This window comes from Habropoda laboriosa, unplaced genomic scaffold (assembly GCF_001263275.1).
Source record: "Habropoda laboriosa isolate 0110345459 unplaced genomic scaffold, ASM126327v1 scaffold64, whole genome shotgun sequence".
Classification (NCBI taxonomy): domain Eukaryota; kingdom Metazoa; phylum Arthropoda; class Insecta; order Hymenoptera; family Apidae; genus Habropoda; species Habropoda laboriosa.
In genome coordinates, this window is record NW_017100183.1 from 1,213,093 (window position 1) to 1,229,326 (window position 16,234).

Below are 16,234 nucleotides of genomic sequence, written 5' to 3' on the forward strand. Positions count from 1 at the left end.
TAATAGAAAATGAGACCCTTTTGTGAAAAAGGGGTGTAGAGCAAACTCTATACTTTGGACCGCACGCTTAAATGCGCCAAGGTTCTGCTTTGTCGCGTACTTTTTCAATGAAACGTAGTTCGCAAGGGATGGAGGATTTGTGAGATGTGTGAAAGTAAATCATACCGAGTTTATAATAAAAAATAAAGTTTGTTAACAGTTTATGTAGGCGATCTAACGGCATTACGACATTTATATAAATACTGCAAACTAGGCACGTTGACTCTTACATCGAAATACTTGTAGGTACATGCGTATAAATCTATGAAATTCATAACATTTGCATTAATTACTATAATACTATTACATACGCTATCCGAAGAAACGGATTGCGCAACAACGTTTACAATGTGATTCAACGAATCACGCTTACAGTTTGAATTATCAATGCCTCGTTTGTGGACCTTCCTCCAATTTCCGCCAAACAACCTAAGAAACACATTGAAAGAGTTATTTCTCCGTTCCTTTTGGAAAAAAAAAAAAAAAGATCCCAACATCCACACGTTTCACTTACATTGCACATTTCTCTAACCAAAGCCTTTTCACCGTCGTGGCCACCTTCTCTTTCAAGCTGTTCTCTAACTTCAAGAACCTGAAGAGCTCGTACCACAGCTTCCGGTCGACCTCCTATGTGAGGATTTTCTCCTGGACTATTTTGATTATCCCAGATTTCACCGGGTGGTACTTCCCAACCTTGGGCACGTGCTTGTAGAACACTTTTATCTTCTTCCAGTTGTTTCACCCGTTGCTCTAGACTCCTTACATACTGCATAGTTTGATCTGCAAGATACATTTGTAAATCTAATTGTGGAAGTTCGTACAAAAGTTTGTTTGCTATTCTAAAACAAAAAAATCGTAGCAAGAAATACGTTCAATTTACCATTAAACGTAGATGTATGCCTAGGTCTCGGTGGTGCAGTTTCTTCAGCGTTGGTGCTTGAACTAGAACCATCTCCGTCGTCCCTTTGACCACCTCCTCTCTCTTCGTCCAAATAGAGACACAGTTCCTTCAGCTCGAGATTATCTTTGATCAGCTCCTGCTGTTTATTGTCCAATTGACGCAATTTATTTTGGTAAGCGGAGACTTCCTGTCGCATAACGCTCGCCGTGTATCTTCCAAATCTTTGCCATTCTCTGGCTAACTTGCGGCCCTTCTGTCGATCGTCGTCCAAAAAGCAACACAGATCTCTCAGTTCTTGATTATCATCGCTTAATCTTTGGTTTGCCTCCTTCAATGCTCGAAGCTCGCCGAGCTGAAATCACGTATACATTCCACTGTTTAGACAAGTGTTTATTTTAAATTAGAATTTGCAAACGATCGGTATGTTTTTTAACATTTTGTCAGTCTATGTCGTCGGCAAATGCATTACTACAGATAAATGATTTTTAACAAAAAAGAAATCGAAGTGTACCGGCAATCGTTCGCGGCTCGACTCACATGTGCGTGACTGGTTGAAATTACGACGGTGGACTCGACCCGTGTGACCTAAAAGAGTCTCAAAAACTTCCGTGTGACGTACTTAAAATCCGTGATCGCATCTTTTTCGCAAAAATTGAGTAACAAAAACGGCAAGGCCTCGTGACGTTCACTCTGGTAGAAAGGAATGCTACGATTACTTTTCCTCTTGCTCCCATTCATTCTTATTATCCATACGCAAATTACCGCTTATCCTACTATTTATTATTACAGTGTTATTACAGCTTCCTTCTCCCTCGATCTTCCATTTTTTTAAATATACCTGCAAAAACTTTATCCTTCAAAAATATACATCATTTCCATTACTAAAGGTCTCTTTCAATCTTTCACCTGTTTCTTCTCAACTCCTGTTACTCTTGCACCTCTTTTCTTATCACCAAGGGAGAAGTTAGTTAACCCTCTATATCACCGTCTGACTTGTAAGTTACATATCACGTATCTACATTCTCCAAGTCTCATTTTATTTCTTTATCGTTACACTAATAATTATCAACACGTGGTTCACGTGAAAAATCAGGTGAGAAATAACGAAACTCACCAAGCTCTGTATCTGGCGATTCTGCTCGGCGGCGAGCCTCGCGATGTCGCTCTCGGTCTTCCGGACAAACTTGAGCATCTCCACGGGTCCGAGCCTGAGGAACTCGTCGTCGGTGATCCTTTGTCTGAGCGGCGGTGTCTGTGCAGTGTTTACCGTGGGATACTGACCGTTAGGTGGCAAGTACTGACCTTGGCCGACCTTGGCCTGAAGGTAACTATGCGTTTTGGACACAGGCGCGGTCAATGTGTTCCCACCTTGGGGATGATGTCGATGCTCTATCCTCGGTGAGTATTTACTCTGCACATCCTTCTGTTGAGGCACGGCTCGTGGTTGCGCCGGTTGATGATGATTCAAGGCCGCGACGGGACCTTGAACAGTGGCGGAGGAGCACGACGTAGGTACGGACGGGCCTGTACCGAAGTGTGGATGATTCTTGAGGATGCCACCGGTTGGTTGCGGCGGCGGCTGGTATCGCGGTGGCACTTGCTCCACTGGCGACTTGATCACGTGCGAAGGATGCTGCTGCTGCGGCTGGGACTTACTCTTATTGGACATCGCGGCTAATTTACCTCCAGGCTGCGTTCTGTCCCATTTCAGTGAGTCCACCGTGACTTCTTCGTGCCGGCTTGCCTCGTTCGACCCGCTAAAATCTGGGTCACCGTACGGTGCTCTCTCTTTCTCTTGCTCTCCTGCTCACTCTCAACATTCGATATACATACTATACTACTTAAGAGGTGGCCCATAAGATAAACCACCTTACCTCCGCGAGCCTTACCTTCCTGATCCTCCGACAGGCCCACCAAAAAAAAAAAACGGACCTTCCTTACAAACTTCTCTCTCTTCTTCTTACGCTTTATCTTAGTGTCTCACCGGCGTGCAATCACTTTCGGAGATTAGTCTCGTCTCTCGTTTAATCCAAAATTTCCACGCGTCTTTGTTGTTTTCTTCGCGAATGCAACGTCGCAAACGTACGATTCAGTACAGCATATTGTTACTAGTGCTACACTGTTTGAGAAACTACGGTTATGGATAGTCGAACAATACTGACAGGTATTTTATCGAATCCCCCGGTGTTCCCGAACACAGCCTTGGCTTCGTGTCGCAGTATTAAAGAGTCGACGTCCTCGCATCACGCCGAAGCTTCGAACGATCGCATGGTATGCTCGCGTTCCAGCTGTCAACGGTCGGGTCGAAACGTGAAAGCATAGTTCCGCGATAGACGCGAGGCACGGTTCGATCTTCACCGCGTGGACACTTTGTTTCGTTACGAAATCTCAAGGATACCAGCGATATTGCACTCCCGAGAACTAATGCGCCCAGCCGGGCCCCCGTTTTTCTCACTGCGGGGCCGTAGCATTTCACAAGCCGCAGTGCCGTAACATCGAGTGGGGCATTCCAGTGAAATCTCGTCGTCCGTGACCGCACCGTACCGCGCGACAGATTGGCTTTCACACACACACACACAAACGCACACATACACACTCGTGCCGATTGTTAACCGATTCAGCCTGCTGCAGCGTTTATCTGACCATCTCTCTCCCACTTAGTGATCTCTAGTATCCGGAAGGAAGTGAAACGGTTCAATCGGTCGGCATTAGGATGCTGTTATCCTCGTGCACTTCTGTTCTTCGTCGTTGCTAGGTCTTGCGAGCGTATCTGCATTGAATCAGACGAGTAATCTCATCGCGTGTCTGTTAGATCCGTAGCAATACAGAAACCGAGAATCTTAAGTGAAAATCGCGTGAAAATCACGCACTAGCAACATGGCGATGATCGCGAACGTGCGATCCGAGAAACGATCACGGGCGACGCTAGGGCTTTAAGGTTGAGACGCGGGAACGAGAAAGCGATCGCTGATTGGACCGATTCTTCTTATAAGAGGGGAGTTAGCGGCGTGTTTTAGTCGTGGGAGGTAAAAAGGAGCAGAATCTTTGAAATGGAAGAAGTTCAGTTCGGTACGAACATTTCTCAAAGCCTTGATTCATCCCCTCAAATGTCAAACTGAGATTTCTGTTACCTTATGTTTAGAGAAATTGAAGATATTAATGGATAGACGTTTGTGTGGTTAGGTGACTTTGTGCTACGATTTATGTTGATAAGATTACGTCTGCCGTATTTTTGCTGTCTCGTAATCTATTAATCGAATTAAGTCAATGGATGCATTTAATTCTTTTATAATCTTGCAACAAGATTGCAAAATACAAAGGAAACAGTCGAAGGTACGATCTTTGTGGTATAACGAGATACCTGTCATTAATACCGACTATACTTATGCACGCCAGGTGTTTAAGCCCTTGTACCAGCGGAGGTAACCTACAAAAATGTTTTACCTGCTGTGCTACAGTTGCTTTTGCGTTGCATCCGTGTTTCCTTGCTTCTACTCTTTGGCCATTCTTTCGGAAGCGGGTAGAAACCAAAGGAATTTTCGTTAAATCCAACTTCCTCTAACTTTATTGTAAATTATTAAAAATAATTAATAATGTACGTGAAATTAATTAACCAATTTTAAGTTGGGAATCTTTAGATTGTTCACATTGCTGAAGAGACGGTCAAAGATATCAATAGTTATACATACGGTCAGGCGCGCTATTTTATCAGTCTCTTCGTGACCATCGTAGAGGGAATGTGTCCTTCTTGACGATAGACAGGCTAGTCGGTATAGTTTTCCAAAGAGATTTCTCTCTAGAAGAAAATGTCGGGTTAAAGCTATACATTATGCGTAGTTCAATCTACACTGTTTGAATTTTCTTTAGGAAACATTAGTTTGCTGTGTGGATTCTTGGAGAATTTGATGGAGTTGTCGCCTGTGGAGCGTTAAAGCGCTGTGCTCGTGGTCGTTTAATATACATTTAATAAATGAGAAAATCTAACGCTAAATCTTTTATAGAACAATAAATAACTTAACCAGAATAAGAATGTAACAATAATAATAGTAACTAAATAACGATATGTTTCATACGAACGATTGTTCAAGTGTTATCAATATTCATTATTCAATGTTAACATGTTTTTGTTAAATAATAATCCCCAATTAGATTAATGATTTATATAAAATTATTTAAGGATAAATTTGATTGGTGCTCCGCATTTGTTTATTAATACATATTTTAACATTTATTTAAAGGAGCAATTGCAAATAGTAGTCAATGACAGTTTACGATACATTTATATTTTATATATTGGGTTGTCGAGTTTCTTTGTTCATTACCGCTGCACAATTTGTATTCGGCGCGTTTCAGTATTCACACTACGGGGAGCCACATGAGTCGTATAACAAGTTATCTAAATGGATTGAAAATATACAGCATTTGCCCTTGTAGAATTACCAAGATACTCGGATGTCACCGATTCTTCAGCTTTCATTTGTTGAAGCGTATTGTTAAGCGTAAAACTTGTTACATTTAATTTTCATTCATTTAATATGAACATTATATTAGTAGCTTGTATTTCTATGGAAAATTATATAGTGTGTGGTACTTTCTGATACTATAGATTATTATGCATAATACCGTAGATGTGTTGTTCGTGAATAAAGGAATGGGAGCTGCAGGAATTGTTTACATTGCGACGTAGCAGTATTTCACATATTTATTAGAACTTTATACATATTGTAAGTGCTTATTATTCTGTTTGTATTTATATTAAAAATTTTCCATTCGATGTCATGTCAAAGCTTTTAACGACGTGTCAGTATTATGTAACTTCATCATGTAAATCACCTTTTTATAGTGCTTACACATTGTATTAAACGTAGTCCATTTTTTTCTGTCGAGGTGTGAGGTTAATTGCTTACGTGTCACGCTGAGGTATAATGCTGATTCTATTTCTACCGAAATACATTACTTCTCTGTCTATAAAATCATGATACAATTTATATTGAACTTTATAAATACATATGTACAAATATATATAAATAATAATAGGATGAATGTTGCGTGTTAATAAGTAAATGAAACTTGCACAATTAAATGTATTGTGTGAGGTGTAGGTCTTGACATCTAACATAAAGTTTGATATAATAAAATATAATGTTATGTAAAATATGTAACAATAACTTTTAAGAATTTATATTTGTAATTTATAAAGAGTAAAATATTTGTTTGATTAAATGATCGATATTTAATAGTTCCATATTGTAGCTTTCTTACATTTAGTAATAATGTATTAGCATGTTTTTGGCTATGCATATTTACCAAAATGGTAGTTTTGTGCTAATAAAGTAGTACATAATAATTGTAGATTAGAAATAAAAATAACAAATAGAACAGCAGATTGAAACAGACAATGGCAAATGATTCTTGGAGTGTATTGGTGACGGGGGGTGCTGGGTACATTGGTTCTCATACAGTATTGGAACTGTTGCAAGCAGATTTTGAGGTGGTGGTAATAGACAACCTTAGTAATGCTTTTAAAGGTGAGGCATAACGAATCAAGTTATATTAGGATAATTATTTATAAATTATTGTAACAAATTAATAACTAAATACTTCTAATACAAGTTAATACAAATATGATCTTTGCACCTATATAGAATGTATAATATTATTAACTATAACTATATCGTTAATATTGGCAATGTAAACGAGTTAACATAATTATATGGTATTTTTTATGTATAGGAGAAAAAGATGCAAAACCAGAATGTTTATTGAGGATAGAAAAATTGACAAATAAAAAAGTTACATTTGTTCACTGTGATGTATTAAATTTTAACGAATTAAGAGATGTATTCAAAAAGGTATGATTATAAATATTACTATATATTGCTGTATAATCAAAATAGGTAATTAAAATAATTGAATTTTAGCACAAGTTTAATTCTGTCATACATTTTGCTGCCTTGAAAGCTGTGGGTGAATCTTGTGAGAAACCCCTAGAATATTATAAAACAAATGTTTGTGGAACATTGAATTTATTAAAAGTTATGAGAGAATTTAATGTGAGATGTTTTATTTATTCAAGTAGTGCTACAGTTTATGGCACCCCTGAAAAGCTGCCACTAGTAGAAAATATGAGAACTGGTAATTGTACCAATCCTTATGGAAAAACGAAATACATGGTTGAAGAAATTTTGAAAGATCTATGCTCTTCAGATAAGGTGCCAATTGTTTACTTCTTTCATTTTTCAACTTAAAGTACAACCGAATATTTATTCTTAGAAGTTTTCAGACATGGTCTGTCATATCTTTAAGATATTTTAATCCAGTGGGAGCTCATTCTTCTGGACAAATAGGAGAAGATCCTAATGGAATTCCCAACAATTTAATGCCATACATTGCCCAAGTATCTGTTGGCAAAAGGGATATTTTATATGTTTATGGCAATGACTATGATACTCCTGATGGAACAGGTAGATGTCAAGACCAAATTATTGCTTTAGATTTGTCAGTGTTGTTTCTACTAATTATTATATAGGCATAATCGCATAATTTATAGGCGTACGTGATTATATTCACATTATGGACTTAGCTGTTGGTCATGTAAAAGCATTGGTTTATCAAAAAATTACTAATCCTATTGGATTTAAAGCAATTAATTTAGGCACTGGAAAGGGTTCTTCTGTACTTGAAGTTGTACATGCATTTGAAAAGGCATCAGGAAAAACTATACCTTATAAAATAGTTGCACGCAGACCTGGAGATATATCCGCTAGTTATGCAGATGCTAGTTTAGCTAATAAAGAATTAGATTGGCAAGCTACTAAAAACATAGACGATATGTGTAAGTTATTGTTTGAAAAGTATATTTTTACTCAAATTATAAACTTACATTACAAGTTACTATTTCATAATGTATTATAGGCATAGACACGTGGAAATGGCAACAAAATAATCCAAATGGTTATAAATCTTAGTAATAATTGTTGAAATATTTGTTATTTGAAAATCTGAGACGTTTAAAAAAACATTTCATTTATATTGTTAATTAATGTAAATATAAGCCATGGTGGTGTCTGGTTACCAAAGTTTAGACCAAAGTCGAAAGTAAATACGTATATATGTATATACACACACCTTATATTAAGTAAATTCATGAATCCCTACATTTAACATTTATTATAAACGATTTCCCCCCAAAAATGATGACTTTTATATTTAATAACAGTGAATAGTGAATTTTCATGTCCTATGATAACCTACATATTAAATTATTGTGCCATAAAATGTATGTTCCTACTATTGAAAAAATGACTTTGTATAAATACAGTAATATTGAGATGTTAAAACACAGACCTAATACCCGATGCATTTCTTTATCCTACATGATGGGGGACCCTAGAACCCCCCGTACCATTTTCGTGTCGCACTCAACGTTATCGATTCATTGAACGTAACTATGAAATTACAAATAAGAAAGTAACGTAATTGTTTATTTGTAGATGATTTGTCATATACGCGTGTTCTATTACTATCAAAAGATCGTGTACAGTTCTACCCTCGCAATTCAATATACATATTTAGTTGTGCTCACTACGAAGGATAACTCCTCGAGGTATTTAACAATACAAAAATGAGTTAAACGAGGAAAGAAATAGAGGTAGACAAGGATAGCACTAGAGAAATGAGTTAGACAAGGAAAGAAATAGGGGTAGACAAGGATAGTACTAGAGAAATGAGTTAGACAAGGAAAGAAATAGGGGCAGACAAGGATAAGAATAGTGCTGTGTGTTAGACAAGGAAAGATATATGGATGGACAAGGACAGAAAATTTGAAAAATGAAACTAGCGCCATCTCCCGTTTGGTGACTGGTACTACGATTTTTTAATAGAAACACAGGATATAAACAGAGGTATTAGACAAGGATAGTACTAGTGTGCGAGAAGGACAGAGAGAGAACGTTTCCTATTGGCTGGCAGGCCATCATGGCGGACCGTGTGTTAGACAAGGAAAGATATATGGATGGACAAGGACAGAAAATTTGAAAAACGAAACTAGCGCCATCTCCCGTTTGGTGACCGGTACTACGATTTTTTAATAGAAACACAGGATATAAACAGAGGTATTAGACAAGGATAGCACTAGTGTGCGAGAAGGACAGAGAGAGAACGTTTCCTATTGGCTGGCAGGCCATCATGGCGGACCTTCCTGGCCCAAATCGAGACGGTCAGTGAGAAATCAGTAATAACTCAATAATTACGATTATTTTGTGAACTTTTAGGATTGAAGAATGTAGTGTGGACCTTCAGCAGGTTTCACATATAGCTTTTAGTATCCTAAACCCCCTCAATAATTAGTTATTAACAATTTTAGTACATGATGTCGGCAAATATAGTACGAGATACTGTACAAACTTCTCCTTTTTCATTAATTTTGTAACTTTGCACACATAATTTATACACTTTTACACATGCATTCAAAAGGTTATTCCTTTAGCTAGTTTCTCATATAGATTTTAATGTTCTAGATCCTTTTAATAATTAGTTATTAATAATTATAGTACGTGATGTCGGAACGATACCGCATACCTTTATGGTTTTTCAATAGTTTCATAGCTTTCTACTAAATTCTCATGCAACTAATTATATGCATCTAAAAGGCAACTCCCTTCGCTACATTCTCATATAACTTTTATTAACATATCCCTTGTGGTTTGATAGTTATTTGACATTCTTTACGTGAGTATTACACCCGCCGCATTCGAGCGTAACATATTTTCGGTATTTCAATAGAAATGCGTAACTAATTATGCACTTTGAAGCATGTGGAATCTAGAATGGACTTTTTTTCTATATTCTGCAATTAGTTTGGTAGCCGTAAGTGGTGTGGTTTATTAGATATTAGCAATTGTTTGTAACAGTTGACTATATACGAGTACGATGAATAGGAGACTCTTCCCTGTAATATTTAATAACTCTTAAACTAGACAGAATATGTTGATAAAAATTATATGAGAATATAGCTAAGGGAGTTGCCTTTCAGGTACATATAGTTAGTTGTACGAGAATTTACTAGAAAGCTACGAAATTATTGAAAAACCGTTACGGTATGCGGTGTCGTTCCGACATCGAGTACTAAAATTGTTAATAACTAATCATTGAAAAGGTCTAGTGCATTGAAATCTATATGAGAAAGTTGCTAAAGGTCCACACTTTATTCTCCAATTCTAAAAGTTCACAAAATCATCGTAATTATTGAGTTATTACTGATTTCTCACCGACCATCTCGATTTGGGCCTGGAAGGTCCGCCATGATGGCTTGCCAGCCAATAGGAAACGTTCTCTCTCTGTCCTTCTCGCACACTAGTGCTATCCTTGTCTAATACCTCTGTTTATATCCTGTGTTCCTATTAAGAAATCGTAGTTCACGTCACCAAACGCGAGATGGCGTTAGTCTCGCCCGGCACTTTTTTCTGTCCTTGTCTATCCCTAATGCTTTCCTTGTCTAACACATAGCACTATTCCTATCCTTATCTAACTCATTTCTCCTCACTATCTTTGTCATTTTTATTATATTTAATTCATCCTTATAATAAACTTTTACATGCTTTAACGTTGCTAATAATGTAGATAGGAAAATACAGTTTAAGGCATATTTTGAAGTTCTTTATTTATAGAATAATTACATGGGTCTTAAATAAAATTGCTGCATGATTTAACGTAATGAAATAGCTTAATTTGTTAGTTTCATATTGAATGAACAATGCAGCAGACATTTTAAAATTAATATTTATAATCGATTTTTCATTTCTTTAACATTGATTATGCAAAAGAAAATGGACGTGGTGTAGGTGGGAAAAATAAATAGACTGTAAAATACTGTAAAACAATACTGGTATATTATAACCTTTTATAAAATACATTTTCTACGCTTATCTCATAATATGATTTTTTATACGATCGATTTTTTAGAACGTTGAACATTAGCCGATAAATACGGTCACTTTATTATCAGTAATAATGTTTCGCTCGAGACGTAGTAGATAGCGTAGCGCAATACATTGTTCGCAAAAAATCTGACGTTTACTGTAGATTATACGTGTTTTTCACGCAAGAAAAGTTATTTTGTCACTTGTTGTGATAAAGCAAGTGTTTCTGTAACAATGACATCCGTTAAAGATCCATTGAAAGAAGACATACAAACTGAACCACCCCCTTTTTCGGAAAGTTCGACAGATCATAATTCGAGATGTGGATCACCTAAACGTGGAACTACGCTTTCGACAAGCACAAGCAGCTTTGAGGCATTGGATCCTCATGACCCAAATCTTAGTCGTTTAGCTAATACGATGTTTCAAAAGACTGGAGAATATTTGCAAGAAGAGCTTATGGCCACTCATGCCGACTATCGTTTATTAGAACGATTAAATAAAGAAACTATTGCAAAATATACCGAATTGAAAACAATATCTTCTAGTGTAGCTCAGTCTTTGGATTCATTAAACGAGAAATATAAAAAGTTACAACCAATTTTAGATAACATTAATGAAATTGATGATAGTGTAACTAAGCTAGAACAAGCTGCTTATAAATTAGCAGCATATTCTAAACGATTAGAAGCAAAATTTAAGGACATTGAAAAAGATACAAAAAGTAAATAAAAGTGTGATATACAGTATATGAATATAAACCCCTAATTCAATAATAAAAGTGTATAGATCAAATATAAAAGAGATTAGAGTTAACAACAACATTTTTATAATAAATTGATTTGTTTCATTTTGTATATAACTTAATTTTAAAATAACTTATGTATAGACTAGAAGTTCAAACATTGTATTAAACAAGAATTTAATAAAAGTGAAGTTATACTTTCACTGTTATGACAGAGGTAAGAAATAAAAGGAATAAGCACTAATTTTCATTTTTATTATTAACTATATTAGAATACAGTCTCTCACACACATCTACACACACACATACACACACACTCATTCTGTTTATAAAAATTTTGTAAAGGTTTAATGTGTTGCGTGTTCTTTTTCTTCTTACATTATATCACATAATACATTTCTAAGTAAATTGTATTCTACTTATGAATCTACATGTTACTTTCTACTGGAAAAATATAAGACACTGTTATGAAATTTGCTAAGAAATAATATATGAAATCATTTATAACATGAATCTTAAAAATGAGAATTTTTCATATAATACAATATATGGATGAAACTCTGCATTAATTATACATTGTACAAATCTTCCTTTTAATTGTAAAATAAATCAGAACAGATATGAATGTATGCCTAACATGATATTAGTGTGTTCTTTTCAATATAAATTCTGTTTAAATATACTAATTTAGTGTATTACTGAAATATTTAGTAAATGTAATTGAATTAGTATATGCAGCAAATTCTGGATTACTTATTAATTAAAATTTATGTAAGTCATGTCATTTAATTAATTTAGATAATTTATTGTTAAAATTATAACTGTACTGCAAAATAGAATAAAATGCAAAGTATGAATGTTTTCTCAAAACATGTCACATGTTTTTACAAATATGTCACAATACAATGGTGAATTCGTCATGCCCCAAAGCTGAATTGTTTATCAATGATACTATTGATCATATTTAACAATCTAAGAAATTTCCAGCCATCAATAATTCTAATGCAATTTCAGGTGCAATAGGAAATTCGGGTATTTCTGTGCTGCTATTTGTATAGCGTACTTTGTAAGTGAAATACATGCAAACCTTTTGCAATACATGAGAGCTGCAAACAAACAGTACAGATGTTTCAATGTATTTCTTGAATATATTTAGATTTTGTTGATAATAAAATTATAAACGGACTTACGGAATTTCACGAAAGTTTACTTCATTAGCTTCATTTTCAGCAAATTGCCCTGGACCACTTAACATGGCTTTTATCGTTCCACTGGTTAATGCATGTTCACGTTTAACAATAAATTCATGTCCATCACTGCTCACAAGTTTTACATACATTGCATTTGGTCCTTCACAACCTCCATATATAATTCCACCATCTTGCTAAAATTTTATCCCATTACTTATATTACTTATGCTTTTGTATGTTCATAATTATATGTTGTATCTAATATTTCAACTATCATACAACTACCACTACTGTTAGTAACAAAAGACAAGGAGTATAATAAACCAAAAAGAGATCATTAAGCAGCAAAATTTTAATTTGCAGAAATAGGTACCGCATGCAGATCAATAGATGAAGTGCCTTCTTCTTCTTCGGCTTTATCGATATTTTCTTCCTCATTGGGCTTGATCCAAAGAAAAATTAGCATTAATCAACAAACTGTTTACCATAATTTTCCTGTTTTCCAATTAGAGGAATTAATGAAATTGCATAGCAGCCCAATTGTAACAGCACATACATTTCTTTTAAATACACTTTACATGTCCCAATTATTGTGAGAAAATTTAACATGCATAATCTCTTGAGAAAAACATACCTTGTCAGCTTGGTTGTTCACATCATTTGACATGTTTGCGTTTTATTGGGCACTTATCTTTCTAGAAAGAACAGCAAGTCATTATTTATATGTTCATATTCAATTAATGTTATATAGGAAATGAAATATATACTTCCAAACATTTTTTGGAGAAACTAATATCTTTGTTTATAACTGAATCACAGAATTTATTATAATGTCACTGTATTTTATCGATATATTTTGTTATTTGTACGTAAGGTCGTTTTTTCATTCCATCACTTTATGCAGACGAAAAGGTTAATCTGAACGTCAAGACATAATACATCGTAATAAGTTTAATGTTAATACATTGTTATAATGATTCAATGAGTGGTACATATTTGCAACTGAATAAACTACCAAAATTTAAATAAAAAATTGGAACCAAAGAGAAACATAAAACAGAAAATAAGATACTAACATTCAGAGTACATTTTACGTTTAAAGTTGTAACTATTTCAGCAAGACTATTTAACACTGCATTTATCATTGTATTGTATTTAAAAACAACAAATCGTACCTACCTGAATAAAAGAGGAAAATTGTATAAACTCAGAGCGTTTGATCACAATAAAGTTTTTTAATAAGCGCAATGGCAATTAATATGGCTACTGGCAATGCGTATAGTTCTCTATACGTTGAAACTGCTATCCATCTTTAGTATCATTTGCTATAAGATTGAGCTAACTTTCAGTATTCGATAAATCCGATTTATTCCGTTCGTAACCTTTTTTAAGCTCTACACAATGGAAACTGTAAACAATAGGTAAATATTAAAACAATTTATATGCTGCTCGTATAATTTTATAATGTTTCACTTATAAATAAATACACAAAATGTTCAAAGTTCTATTTTTATTCGATAAATTTCAACTTTAATCTCGACAGCTATTCGCGAACAATAGAGGAAGTTCGCGAAACTTTAGAGCTAGCTGCTGTTAAAGAATCTGGTTTGCAAAATATAACACAAATTGTATATTCCGAACAAGAGCACGATGTCGGCAAATGTATAAAGTTACTAGAACTTGATGAACATTTGATGGAAACAATCAGTAAAGGAGATAGGTATATATTTGCTTAAATTTTTAAATATTCTTCTATTAACTTGTTATTATTTGCAACATTTCAGTTTAACATTTCAGGGTAATAAGGAAGATACTGTGGTATTATGTACAAAAAATCAAACATATGATATTAAGGAAGCAGAAACATCTAATTCATGTATGCTAGTACCAAATTTAAATTTATTTGAACAAACAAAAGTGGATGCAAATGATAGAATAGTAAAAGCTTACAATATTTCTGGAGTTTTTCATACATACTATGAGGTAGAAAAATTATATGTACTATGAAAATATCTACAAATTTGTATTAATTGATAAATTTTTTAAATATTTAAGGTAAAAGAATGTGAGCCTAGATTGGAAAAATTACATAGTGTACTGAAACCCACATCTTTTAATGGAGTAGAATATGAATCAGCAATACCTCAAGAACTTTTGTATGATTGGCAAAGATTACAAAATGAAGTACAAGCCAGTGAAGATGAATTAACTCAAGCATTAAAAGATTATTTAATAGTTACTATCAATGGTATTATAGTTTTTACAAGATTAGTAAATATTATACAATTGGTATCAAATAGTATCCATTGCAGTAAATTATTACATTTTCTTCTCTATTCAAGGCTATTTTAGGCTAATATCATTTGAATGTGAAGTTAGAAGTTTAACATTGATGTTGGATCTTTTTGATGAAAATAGTTGGGAATTAAATGAAGTAGATAAAGAAATTACATATGAATCTTTGAAAGAATTTATTGTCAAACCAGTTTTTGATATTTTATTCACAAAATATACAGAAGTAAGTGACAAATCAAAAACAGATGGAACACTGTTATTTAGGTAAAGGAATTATACAGATTTCTTTTTACAATATAGAATGTATATTAAAATTTTGTCTTGTTATACTAAGTTATAGTATTACAGATACAATGAAGAGCAATGTTGTAAAAGTTTAGCAAAAGTACTTCTTTCTGCTTCTCCAGTAACTGAATACAAACAATTCATGGAATCATGGTGTATTGGTACACCAGAAAGCAAGTTGAAATTTACATTCAAAATATTTGCAGATAACATTTATAAATAAAATGCCTATATTGTATTTTTTATTTATTTCTATATGTAGAAATGAAACCAAAAGAAGAATATTTAAGAGGAATAGCTCTTGTAACATGGAATAATTCATTTCTAAAAAAAGAAGTAGTGTCTTTTCCAGAAATTGATTTGCCAAAAAACATTAATCAAAGATTTAATTATCTTTTTAAAGCAAAAGATAAGTGGACAGTTCAAGAAATATCACCCTATATATTGTAGGTAGAGAATTATTTACATTGATAAAATGCATAATTTTCTCTTTATTATAGAAGTTCTTTTTCTTCAGAAAGCTGGCAACAAACAAAATGAATGTTAATGCTCTTCTAACAAAATATGCTAGATGTTCAGTCGTTAATGGTATTAAGTACTACAGTTCAAAACATGATAAATAATTCACTTAAATTGTCCATGATGCTGAAATCATTCTTGCTGTTTATTTTGCTTGTGTTCATAATACATAGTTACATTTACACAATTTTATAAATATTTTTTAAGTGTTACGCATTGTGTTTATTTTTATGCTTTATCACCTAACTGATAACAGTAACAGGATCAATGATAGTACACTGCTTTCGTTTCCTTCCTTTTTTTTTTTTTTTTAAGAATTGCAGTTGCGTTTTGAAGAATA

At 34.0% G+C, this 16,234-nt stretch overlaps 5 protein-coding genes across 11 annotated transcripts; 3 read left to right on the top strand and 2 right to left on the bottom strand.

Moving 5' to 3' along the window:
• Positions 1–423: 423 nt before the first annotated feature.
• Positions 424–2,693, bottom strand: LOC108579229 (coiled-coil domain-containing protein 85C). The gene is made up of 4 exons (XM_017942712.1): positions 2,055–2,693; positions 920–1,292; positions 554–819; positions 424–468 (listed from the first exon to the last, which is right to left on the bottom strand). The coding sequence occupies exons 1-4, from the start codon at positions 2,607–2,609 to the stop codon at positions 424–426; spliced, it is 1,239 nt and encodes a 412-aa protein (XP_017798201.1). The 5' UTR covers positions 2,610–2,693.
• A 3,479-nt stretch (positions 2,694–6,172) lies between these two features.
• Positions 6,173–8,125, top strand: LOC108579211 (UDP-glucose 4-epimerase). Of its 2 annotated transcripts, none has more exons than XM_017942684.1 (6): positions 6,173–6,468; positions 6,674–6,792; positions 6,862–7,152; positions 7,224–7,404; positions 7,491–7,775; positions 7,856–8,125. In XM_017942684.1, exons 1-6 carry the CDS (start codon positions 6,339–6,341, stop codon positions 7,906–7,908), a joined length of 1,059 nt encoding a protein of 352 aa, XP_017798173.1. In that variant the 5' UTR covers positions 6,173–6,338; the 3' UTR covers positions 7,909–8,125. The 2 variants fall into 2 exon arrangements, with proteins under 2 accessions (XP_017798173.1, XP_017798174.1); XM_017942685.1 differs by having other exon boundaries at positions 6,677–6,792.
• Positions 8,126–10,959: 2,834 nt separating this feature from the next.
• On the top strand, positions 10,960–11,619 carry LOC108579237 (biogenesis of lysosome-related organelles complex 1 subunit 2). Its single transcript, XM_017942719.1, has one exon. The coding sequence runs from the start codon at positions 11,095–11,097 to the stop codon at positions 11,590–11,592; it is 498 nt and encodes a 165-aa protein (XP_017798208.1). The 5' UTR covers positions 10,960–11,094; the 3' UTR covers positions 11,593–11,619.
• Positions 11,620–12,529: 910 nt separating this feature from the next.
• On the bottom strand, positions 12,530–14,103 carry LOC108579217 (transcription elongation factor B polypeptide 1). Of its 6 annotated transcripts, none has more exons than XM_017942695.1 (6): positions 13,975–14,103; positions 13,563–13,713; positions 13,430–13,486; positions 13,169–13,237; positions 12,796–12,989; positions 12,530–12,711 (listed from the first exon to the last, which is right to left on the bottom strand). In XM_017942695.1, exons 3-6 carry the CDS (start codon positions 13,460–13,462, stop codon positions 12,570–12,572), a joined length of 438 nt encoding a protein of 145 aa, XP_017798184.1. In that variant the 5' UTR covers positions 13,463–13,486; positions 13,563–13,713; positions 13,975–14,103; the 3' UTR covers positions 12,530–12,569. The 6 variants fall into 6 exon arrangements, with proteins under 6 accessions (XP_017798184.1, XP_017798183.1, XP_017798185.1 ...); XM_017942694.1 differs by having other exon boundaries at positions 13,430–13,490; XM_017942696.1 differs by lacking the exon at positions 13,563–13,713.
• Positions 14,104–14,196: 93 nt separating this feature from the next.
• On the top strand, positions 14,197–15,998 carry LOC108579139 (sister chromatid cohesion protein DCC1). Its single transcript, XM_017942589.1, has 8 exons — positions 14,197–14,216; positions 14,339–14,515; positions 14,580–14,778; positions 14,851–15,043; positions 15,138–15,354; positions 15,439–15,548; positions 15,638–15,821; positions 15,893–15,998. The coding sequence occupies exons 1-8, from the start codon at positions 14,197–14,199 to the stop codon at positions 15,996–15,998; spliced, it is 1,206 nt and encodes a 401-aa protein (XP_017798078.1).
• Positions 15,999–16,234: the final 236 nt, after the last annotated feature.